The sequence below is a fragment of the Hirundo rustica genome, unplaced genomic scaffold, assembly GCF_015227805.2.
Source record: "Hirundo rustica isolate bHirRus1 unplaced genomic scaffold, bHirRus1.pri.v3 scaffold_367_arrow_ctg1, whole genome shotgun sequence".
Classification (NCBI taxonomy): Eukaryota; Metazoa; Chordata; class Aves; order Passeriformes; family Hirundinidae; genus Hirundo; species Hirundo rustica.
Window position 1 is genome coordinate 20,063 of NW_026690412.1, and position 11,304 is coordinate 31,366.

The 11,304-nt window shown below is 51.4% G+C and overlaps 1 protein-coding gene across 1 annotated transcript; it reads right to left on the reverse strand.

The window, feature by feature from the left end:
- Positions 1–1,776: 1,776 nt before the first annotated feature.
- Positions 1,777–10,199, reverse strand: LOC120747984 (intermediate filament family orphan 2; the record flags this gene model as incomplete). The annotated part of the gene is made up of 4 exons (XM_040054051.2): positions 1,777–2,565; positions 4,862–4,992; positions 6,244–6,333; positions 10,079–10,199. Coding segments are annotated over 4 exons (448 nt in total), but the record flags the coding sequence as incomplete, so codon positions are not given.
- Positions 10,200–11,304: the final 1,105 nt, after the last annotated feature.

The window sequence follows — 11,304 nt, forward strand, 5'->3', positions numbered from 1 at the left end:
CAGGAGCTGATTCACTGTGCTGAGCAATGCTGCCCCAGCCACTGAAGCATCACAGACATCCAGCCTTGGCAGAAGCTTCCTCAGCCTCAGGAGAGGCTCCTCGGGAGCAGCTCAAGTTCAAATCCCTTCAAAACCCTTCAAAATGCAGATTTCAAACATGCAATCCCAGTCCCCTCCAGGAAATCCCCCAGATCCCCACCCCACCCACCCCCCAGCTTGCAGCCCCAGTGAACATCACCTTGACCACTTTGGCCACCTAAGAAATAACAGGAACGAGCACTTTGGAACGAAGATTCTCTTCCAGAGAAAAGTTATCTACATTTACAGGACAGAGCAAGCTTTGGAAAGCCCCTCACCCCAGGATCCAAGGCCACTGCAGGAATATCCTTGGATTCACGGGCTTGGACAGAAGCCCTGAGCTCTGTCCAAGGCCGTGGCTCGTGCCCTCCTCCTCCTGATGGATCAGCCTGGTCCCTCCTTCCCAGCCTGGCAAAGGCAAGGAGCTCGAGCTGACAGCCAGGCAGGGCTGACACACAGGAGGGAGAACATTCCTGTGCCCACAGTTCCACCAGGAACCCCCCAGGTCCTGCCCCTCTCCGTGGGGCCAGGCTGAGGAGTTTCCACCCAGGAACGAGGCATTTTCCAAGACACCCGCGCTCTTTATGGAATGGAGCAGCAGGGATCTGCACCGGCTCTTCGCAGCGCAGCTCCAGAGATCCTGGGTCAGCGTTCCAGAGGCTTGGGAACAGCACTCAGGAAGCTCTCAGGATTGGCCACTCTGCCTTTGCACAACAGAGAGGGTGCTGAAATGGGGATTTTCCCCAGCACTGCTCCTGCACAGCACGTTCCAAGCTTCCTGGCAGGCAAAACAAACACATTTGCTATTTACTCTGAGTTCCAACCACTACTCAACCCCACAGCTGGCTTTGGGCAGTATCAACTACGCTCTCAACTTGGTCTAAAACCAAAAAAAAAATTATTGGCTGAGGTTTATACCCTGTTTTTTTTTTACCTGGCTGAGATGCTACAATTCCCATTCTAACCGTGAAGAGCTCGGCGGTGCTGGAGTTTCCTCAGCCACCAGCCCGTGATCCGACTTTGATGCTGCTTCTCTGGGCAAAAACACAGGAAAATGGGCAAAAGCCAAGGTCTTGCCACTTTCTCACAGAGAAAGCACGTGGCTGTTCCTCCCCAGTTCTAGGGCAGCAGCACTTTGGGATTCGGGTTACTACGCCCTAAAAAGGATGACAGCATTTCCCAGTGGTCGGTTTTCCCAAAGAACGGCGCTCTGGGGCTCTCCCAAAGTCCTGTCTCCAGCCTACACCTGTGTCAGTTTACCCTGATGTTTCACCCACCCCACTCTAAACATCACAGAAGCAGCATAAAATGGAGTTATCGCTCTGTCTGCAAAGGAAAAATCTGCAAACACCAAAAAATAAAATAAAATAAAATAAAATAAAATAAAATAAAATACCCTGAAAAAAGACACAAACCACCGCTGGACCTGAAGGGCTGATCCCCCTCCTAATGTGGTCACTGGAAACAAAGGCATTGTGATACAACATTCCACCTCAAAAGAAGCTCTACAGACATCTAAGTGTGCAAATGTGGGTTTAGCTTTCCTTTTCCCGAGGGATAACCCGAGCCCAGCAGGGACCAAACATTCCATGTAAATAAGGCGAGCTTTTGTTTTGTTTTGTTTTGTTTAGATTTGTTTTTTGCATAGTAGTTACTCAGTGAGAGTCCCCCCCCCAGTGACCCCTCCTGTGCCCCCCCTCTTTGCCACCGAGCTGAGTGCCGCTCCTCCAGGTCCTGGAGTCCAGCAGAAACCTTGGACACATCCCAAAGGCTCCCTCACCCCAAAGGGTGGGATGAAGAAAACCCTCCAAATTTCGGACAACTGCTTCGCCCGACGAGCTGTCTCCAAACCTGCTGTCGTTTTTAAACTTTTGCAGTTCAATTTGGAGGCAATTTTTTTTTGTTGTTTTTTGTGCCAGACATCGGTAATTGCACCACAACTCTCTTGGTTTCGCTGCTCTTTTTGCCAGTGTTGCTCTTGCCAATCAGTGCAGCAGCTCAATAAAACCAGCAGCTCATTGAAGTACCCAGAGCCTCTGCAGCACCATCCTCTGCTGCCACCAGCTTTGGTTGTTTTGTTTTTTTTAAATAATGTATTTTATAAAAACACCTGCTATTAATATTCCACTGGAGCTCAAAGTGGCTCAGCTTGGGGCAAAGGCACAATTAAAACACCGTGTTTTCCTACAGGACTCCGCATTTATGGTTTGTAGAACAATAGAAATGTACAGCACCAATCCTTGGGTGGGAGGGGATGCGTGTAGGAATGAGTCCTCAGAGCCCCTCTGCAGGGGCTCTCGAGTTTTTCACCTTTCCCCCAGCAATTGGTTTGGAATCTTTTCTCTCCGTCTTCCCCTTCTCCGGCACGCTCCCACTTCCTATCAGCTGACCATGGGCTCCACATCCGTCTCTCTGTCCAAATCGTCCTGAATTTCGTCTGTGTTTCCTGAGTCGCTGCTGGCTACGGAGCTGGGGGATGGAGAATTCCTGCAGGGAAACGCGGGGAAAGGTGCAGCCAAAAAATTAATTATCAGTGGCAGAAGGGAGAAAAAAAAAAGTCTTAAAAAGAAAACAGTCACTTTCCCTTCCCAGTGCTATTTAACCCCCCCTTTATTAACATTAAACATTGGCATTTCCCCGAGCTATTGAAAAACCCCTTTAATAACATTAAACTTGGGGTTTGCAGTAAATATCAGTAGTAAAATCAAGGTGCCACATCACCCATCCCCTACAGAGGCTTCTCCAGGTGATGGGGAAATGGGCAGCAAGGACTCTCAGCATCCCTAATACCCAGAGCCCTGAAAATTGAAAGTTTATCATCTTGTTCTACTGGGGTTGAGCAAGAGATAAGAGAAATCCCTCACAGTGTAAGGTTCTTAACGCATGAGAAGATTAAGAAACAAGTTCCTCACGTAAGTCCAGAGTCGAGATTTAATTTGGGGCTTTCAGAGTTCTAAATCTGAGATGTTAAAGACTGGAAGTCCACCCGAGCTGCAGCTGCCTGTGTTCAGGAGCAGCTGCTGGGCCCCTGGAGCTGACACACGGTGCAGGACCCCCCACTCTGCTGCAGACCCCCTTTAGGGGCTGGTCCTGGCACAGCACATTCTCCAAAGGACATGTCACCTCTCCAGGAAGCGGCAGGGTTGCCTTTAGCTGGCAGGAACTGATGCTTTAAGTTTTAGCTCTCATATTTTTCAGGTTCTGTACTGCGTTGGTACATAACTCAGAACTTCACGTGGAGCGTTAGCAAGTTCTCCTCACAGTTTAGTCAAACAAAATAAAACAATACAAAACAAAACAAAACAAAATCCTTGTCCAGCCCCAGAACCAAGGTCACTACTGCAGCTTCAGGCCCCAAAAAGTATCAACAACAGCGAGCTGGGGGAGAGAAAACCGGGAGGATGTGACTCCATCACCTGAAGCTGTAATTGGACAATTAAATGCAAAGGAACCAAACTTATAAAAGTGTGAAAACTCGTGACCTGTGGTCCATCTTGGGTGTAGCCTTGGCCAGGCTCCTGTACTGCACAATGTGAATCCTTTGAAGGGCATTTTAGTAGATACCTGCTTTATTTCTATTATTCTGGCTAGCCTGTGTTCTAGGCAGCCTCTGCAGGCATCAGGAGCAGGAGGGAGTGAGCTCCTGGAGAGAGGAGTGAGCTCCTGGAGAGAGTGAGTGAGCTCCTGGAGAGAGTGAGTGAGCTCCTGGAGAGAGGAGTGAGCTCCTGGAGTGAGGAGTGAGCTCCTGGAGAGAGTGAGTGAGCTCCTGGAGAGAGGAGTGAGCTCCTGGAGAGAGGAGTGAGCTCCTGGAGAGTGAGTGAGCTCCTGGAGAGAGTGAGTGAGCTCCTGGAGAGAGGAGTGAGCTCCTGGAGAGAGTGAGTGAGCTCCTGGAGAGAGGAGTGAGCTCCTGGAGAGAGTGAGTGAGCTCCTGGAGAGAGTGAGTGAGCTCCTGGAGTGAGGAGTGAGCTCCTGGAGAGAGGATTGAGCCCCAGGAGAGAGGATTGAGCTCCTGGAGAGAGGAGTGAGCTCCTGGAGTGAGGAGTGAGCTCCTGGAGAGAGTGAGTGAGCTCCTGGAGTGAGGAGTGAGCTCCTGGAGTGAGGAGTGAGCTCCTGGAGAGAGGAGTGAGCTCCTGGAGTGAGGAGTGAGCTCCTGGAGAGAGGATTGAACCCCAGGAGAGAGGAGTGAGCTCCTGGAGTGAGGAGTGAGCTCCTGGAGAGTGAGTGAGCTCCTGGAGAGAGGAGTGAGCTCCTGGAGTGAGGAGTGAGCTCCTGGAGAGAGTGAGTGAGCCCCTGGAGAGAGGAGTGAGCTCCTGGAGAGAGTGTGTGAGCTCCTGGAGTGAGGAGTGAGCTCCTGGAGAGAGGAGTGAGCTCCTGGAGAGAGTGAGTGAGCTCCTGGGAGGAGTGAGTTCCTGGAGAGAGGGAATGAACCCTTGGAGAGAGTGAGTGAGCTCCTGGGGACAGTGAGCTCCTGGGGACAGTGAGCTCCTGGGGACAGTGAGCTCCTGGGGGCAGTGAGCTCCTGAGGGCAGTGAGCTCCTGGAGGGAATGAACTCCTGAGGACAGTGAGCTCCTGGGGACAGTGAGCTCCTGGGGACAGTGAGCTCCTGGGGACAGTGAGTCCCTGGGGACAGTGAGCTCCTGAGGACAGTGAGCTCCTGGGGACAGTGAGCTCCTGGGGACAGTGAGCTCCTGGGGGCAGTGAGCCCCTGGAGGCAGTGAGTCCCTGGAGGCAGTGAACCCCTGGGGCCCAGAGGAACTCCTGGGGCCCAGAGGAGGCCGTTACCTGTCAGCTGAGCCCTTGATGAGCCTCCGGCAGGTTTCCATCTGCACGTCCAGGCCCCGTTTCATGCTGCACATCTCCATGTACTCGTGCAGGTGCCGGTTCATGTCGCTCTTGGCCGTGGCCAGTTCCAGCTGCAGGAAAGAAGGGCAAAGAAAGGGATTCAGCTGAGGTGCAGTGTTGGACAATCCACACAGGCCCAGGAGTGCTCAGGAATGTGAGGATCGAATTAGAACCTTCAGAGAAACTAAAATACATAAATCCACGCAGACCCGAGGTAGAAATGCAGGTCTAGTTTTAAATAAATAGAGGATTTTTAAACAAATAAGAGCCTCTGTCGGTAAGCAAGAAAAAGATCTAATACCTAGTTCGAAGTTGAGTAGCTTTGCCTTTTGCAAAGTTAGTTAAATTCTAGCCATAACAAAAATAATGTAGCCTTGGTAATAATTCCTAGGTAGAACAGACAGAGCTATATGCTCCAGAATTTGTGTAAGAATTCACAAAAATTGTCGCACATCAATTTTAGCTTAGGATAGGCCCAACAAACTCTAGAAAATTCGTTGTTTAAGCCTGACTGGCTAAAAACAGAATCAAAATGCACTATTTTGAGAACACACACACACAGGCTCAGGAAACATCACAAATCCTGCTGCTGCTGCTGCTAAAAGCTCACAGAGCTACAGGCACTGCCACTGCTGCTGTGGCTGCTGCTTGGGACTTGGAGGTTTTATGTCAGAGGCTTTCTGCTTGCTGGCTCCACCTTCACCAGACTGATTCAGCCATGCAATGAAGGATTTGACTTTTACAGCTCCCCATCGCCATCATCTTCGGTGGAGACACCCCGAAAACTCGACGGCGGGGTCCCGGCTTCGCTGCAGTTCTCAGCTGCCCAGAGCCCACCCCAACAGCTCACAGAGCACATTTCACCTCACTGCTCCTAACTGAGGAGCCCCAGGAAGGGCAAGCAGAGCTTCACAGCGGTTCTGAGCACCTCTGGAGGGTTTTTCCAGCTCCTAGCACCTCGTTTGTCAACAGGCATTAATTAATGAAAGCAGCTCGAGGCAGGACAGAGATTTTGAGAAGCTCCAGCTGCTGCTTCTGGCAAGTGAGGCCACGCAGACATGCAGAACAAAGGGGGAAAAAGGAATAACAGTGTGTTTATTCCCTTTGTTCGGCAGGTTCTCTCTCCACCAGCCCCAGATTTCTGCTCACTGCTGAAGTATGGAGTAATAATAGCCCAGAGAATGGCATTTAGAAAAATCCCCAGGGCAAGCCAGAGGGAAATGCCTTTGCATTCTTGGATTGCTGGACATTCCTGCTTCCCTCTGGGACACCCCGGAGCACAGCGCAGTGTCCATCCCTCAGGAACAGCTCCCCTTCCTCACCTCTATCTGTCCTATTGTCTCCTGGTATTCCTTGTCTCTCGTTTTGAAGAAAGACTCTGTTTCGTGGATCAAGTTTCCCAGGTTTTCTTCCTGCAGGGGAAAGGAGGAGACAAAGAGTTAGCAGGGAAATAAAGGAATTCAGGAGCTAACTGAAGGTTTTAATTTAACCTCCCTTGGAAATGCAGGTTATTGTGTTCCTTCCTGCACTGATTTTTTTTAAAGACATTATTTTCACAGGCAAGGAATATTCTTCTTCAGTCTGGAATACCAGGAAAACACATTCCTGTTGCCATGAGCACAGCCCTGGACTCACAAAGGTGAGGTGTGATCAAGGCTCCAGCAATTAAACCCACGCACCTGATGCATTCCAAAGCACCAACCCCCTGGATTTTCCTGGCTTGCTCTCCAGCCATGACACTTTTAATTTTCCCTGCACTGACCACGCCGCTCCTCACAGCTTTGCACTGCAATTCTCATTTTTCCAGCTATGTATCATCAGCCTCCAGCACCTCCCGTGCACACACACACACGGATTCCCACTGGAATTCCTGCACTGCTGGATAAAGCAGCAACAAATGCTGTCCCAAAGGAAAGCTCCTCCTTTGGACTGACAGTCCAGCCTGGCCTCCCAAAGACACACACAGCTGCTTCGTGCTGCCCCCCCAAAAATAAAGCACCACAACGTCACCGTTCCGACGTTTTCCATTATAAAATTATCCTCAATTTAACCCAGCCGCAGCGACGAGCGGTAACGGCGTTTCCACGCTTCGGCCACATCCGCGGCAGATTCACAGGGCTCGTTCCCGCTACCCACAGTGGGCTCTCCAGCCTGGAGTTACCATAATCATCCCACTGATCCTTTTATATGCAGAAGAGCTTTGAGGAGGAAGGTCATAAAAGAAGGTGGCGAGGGCAGCGCGTAAGAACTTGAAAGGAATAAAACCCACGGAAGGAAGATTCAGGCATGTAAAGCACGTGTTAAAGAGCAGGCACAGCCGGAGCAGTCTTTATTCTGAACCTCCATCTACAAGCCAAATCTACCCTTTCCTTGTATAATTTTCATTTAGAAGGATTTAAGCTTCTTAAAATCTTTTGAGTTTTCCCGGCTCGGGGCCTGGGCTCGGTGCTGTTGCAGCGCTTAGCCAGGCACGCCCGGCGTATGCAAATCAGCTGTCATTAATTCCTGCTCGTTATCAGCCTCTCCTCGTTATCGCTGCCGCTCTCCTGCTCCCCTTATCCCCCCTGCCACTCTCTGCTCCAGCTCAGCGCGGTTTCTGCAGCCCCAGCACTTCCCGGTAATCCCCAGGGGCTCCGGGAGCTGGGGATGGATGAGCCGGGAATGGGGAGGTGGAGCATCAACACGGCCTGGCAGCCAGCACCGGGAAACGCTCCCGAGGCTGCTGCCTCAGCATCTTCCAGCGGCATCACTTCCCACCTCCCACCGCTGTGCTGCTCGGGGATGCAGGAACACGGCCGTTCCCAGGCTGATCCCTGCCTTCCATCATTCCCAGGCTGATCCCTGCTATTCCATCATTCCCAGGCTGATCCCTGCCTTCCATCATTCCCAGGCTGGTCCCTGCCATTCCCAGCCATTCCCAGGCTGGTCCCTGCCATTCCATCATTCCCAAGATATTCCCTGCCATTCCCAGGCTGATCCCTGCCATTCCATCATTCCCGAGCTGGTCCCTGCCATTCCCAGCCATTCCCAGGCTGGTCCCTGCTATTCCATCATTCCCAGGCTGATCCCTGCCATTCCCAGCCATTCCCGGGCTGGTCCCTGCCATTCCCAGCCAGTTCCCTGCCATTCCATCATTCCCAGGATATTCCCTGCCATTCCCAGCCATTCCTGGGCTGGTCCCTGCCTTCCATCATTCCCAGGATATTCCCTGCCATTCCCAGGATATTCCCTGCCATTCCCAGGCTGTTTGTTCCTTGCCATTCCCAGCCATTCTTGGCCATTTCCATCCCATTCCCAGCCTGTTCCCAGCCCATTCCCATCCCATTCTTGGCCATTCCTAGTCATTCACAGCCCATTTCCCTGCCATTCCCAGCCATTTCTGGGAATGACCCCTGTCATTTCCATCCCATTCCCTGCCATTCCTATTCCATTCTCATCCCATTCCCAGCCATTCCCTGCCATTTCCATCCCATTCCCAGCCATTCCCTGCCATTTCCATCCCATTCCCAGCCATTCCCTGCCATTTCCATCCCATTCCCTACCATTCCTCTCCCATCCTTATCCCATTCCCAGCCATTCCCACCCCCATTCCCAGCCATTCCCAGCCCTCTCCAGGCTGGTTTAAGAAGGCCCAGGAGTGGCTGGATTAGCTGCCTTTCCCTGGGATTTCAGGATTAAAAGGAAGCTGTTCATTACCCACCGCTGACATCCAGCAGATCCCCACTGACCGGGCAGAGGGAAGCACAAGATCCAGGGGCTCCGAGGATCCCCGGGGATTTGTGTGGTGCTGCAAGCACAGGTTCTTTGTTTGGAACGGGATTGACAGCCTCCAACACCTTCCCAGGCCACAGCCAGGCTGCTTTGCTCCCCACAGGAACAACTGTGCAACCCTGCACCCCACGGATTATCGTAATTAAAGGGTGAACACACAGCGGAAGTGAGGCGCTGTGGAAGATCACGGAATCCCCGACTGGTTTGGGCTGGAAGGAGCTTAAAAGTTCACCTAATTCCACTCCCTGCCATGGCAGGGACACCTTCCACTGTGCCAGGGTGCTCCCAACCCCATCCAGCCTGGCCTTGGGCACGGCCAGGGATCCAGGGGCAGCCACAGCTGCTCTGGGCACCCGAGGGCCTGCCCACCCTCACAGCGAAGGATTTTTTCCTAATATCAAATCTAAACCAATTCCTGTCAGCCCAGAGCTTTAGAGGAAGGGTGACAGATTCCCTGATGCCCCTTGGATCCTTCACCTCTCACTCAGTACTTTTAAATACTCACAGAATCACAGAATCACAGAATAATGAGGTTGGAAGAGACCTCTAAGATCATCAAGTCCAACCTATGCCTTAACACCTCAACTAGACTATAGCACTAAGTGCCATATCCAGTCTTTTTTTAAACACATCCAGAGATGGTGACTCCACCACCTCCCTGGGAAGACAATTCCAGTGCTTTATTATTCTTTCAGTGAAAAATTTTTTCCTAATATCTAACCTGTACCTTCCTTGACGTAGCTTGAGACCGTGTCCCCTTGTTCTGTCAGTTGCTGCCCGGTGGAAGAGACCGACCCCCACCTGTCTACAACCTCCCTTCAAGAAGTTGTAGAGAGTAATAAGGTCACCTCTAAGCCTCCTCTTCTCCAGACTAAACAACCCCAGCTCCTTCAAACGTTCCTCATAGGGCTTGTGTTCCAAGCCCCTCACCAGCCTCGTTGCCCTCCTCTGGACACGCTCAAGCATCTCAATATCCTTCCTAAACTGAGGGGCCCAGAACTGGACACAGTACTCAAGATGTGGTCTCACCAGTGCCGAGCACAGGGGAAGAATGACCTCCCTACTCCTGCTGGTCACACAATTCCTAATGCAGGCCAGGATGCCATTGGCCTTCTTGGCCACCAAGGAACATTGCTGGCTCATATCCAACCGGCTGTTGACCAGTCTGGAGGAGCCAAGGAAATAAAGTCTGACCAATAAAGTGACTGCACAGACTGCAAATCAGCCACAGAGAGGAAGCACCAAGAGGATTTAAAAATCAAAGTCGGTTTGTGGGGCAAACTAGATCACCAGTCAAACACCCACAGGCACAAACGGCCATAAAAGAGTGGCTGAGGGAGAGATTCTGCAGAGGAAAGCTGGAGAAAATAACAGCAATGAACTCACCTCTCCTTGGAGGTCAATGGAGGGATTGCAGTTGGTGAAGTCTTCCCAAAGCAGCAGCGTTTCCTCGTTCTCCTCCCAAGTTAAACTGTCGCAGTCGTCATCAAAATCAAACGTCTCCCGGCTGAGAGCAGAGAACGGGAATCAACCAAACCGCCCCAGCTCCCGTGGTCCCTTCATTAATCGTCTAGAAAAATGGGCTGTGAGAGCTGAATGAGGGCACAGCGAGGCTGGAAACCCTCACAGCTTTTACAAACTGCCCAAGCCCCTCTCTCCTGGGCTCTCTGCCACCCCAGAGCAGAATAAAAGATCCTTGTTGGAGCTGCGGCTCCCAGCACAGGGCCTGGCTCTGCCCTCCAGATGGAGCTGCACAGTAGCTTCCCCTGCCTGCAAAACCACAGAAATGTTTGGAGCTGCTCTCTCCTGCGGGGCCAAGGAGCCCAAAGGCGGTGCTGATTTCACGGGGGAGCTCAGCCAAGGGTTCCCCTGCAGCCCCTGGAACGGGCTGGGCTCTAAAAGGAACGAGGATGCAGAGGCTGAGCCGCAGAGATGTGCAGAGCAGCACAAACACTGCTGCAGCCGCCCAGGGCAGAGCCCTTCACTCCAGCAGCTGCTCAAACCTTGGGCAATAAAGGAAAGTTTCAGAGCACAGAGCAGTAGCTGCTCCTCATCCTGGTGAAGGAGCCCTGACAAAGAGCTGGAATCGCTCCCTAAGCAGTCTGGAGTCCAGGCTGATGCATTTTTATGGCTTTAGCTCACTTCCTCTGAGCTGATAACATCGCAGGAAGGAGCCCAATGCTGTCCCGGGAGGCTGCAGAGCTTGGCAAGGGACAGGAGGTTTGTCTGGATCAGCAGCACTGTCAAAACGTCATTTAAAAAACTTGGATCTCATGGTTGCACCTTTTGCAATTCCACTTCTCCAAATCATTTTCTTTCTGCAACATCTGTCCTGGTCAGAGAGCACAAAGGCTCCTGGGCTGACCCCACACACTGCTCAAAATCCACTGCAGTTTGGATTTTTCTACTACTTAATTCTTAAAAATCAAGTTCATTACGGCTAAAATGCAAGTTGTTTTGTTTCTGCTAATGACACCAGCTCCTCGATCTATTTCTAAACTATTATTATTATTATTATTATTATTATTATTATTATTATTATTATTTTCTACCTCACAAAGACCCCAAGCCCATCCCCAACGAGCCACCAACATTTTCACCCCAGTTTGACA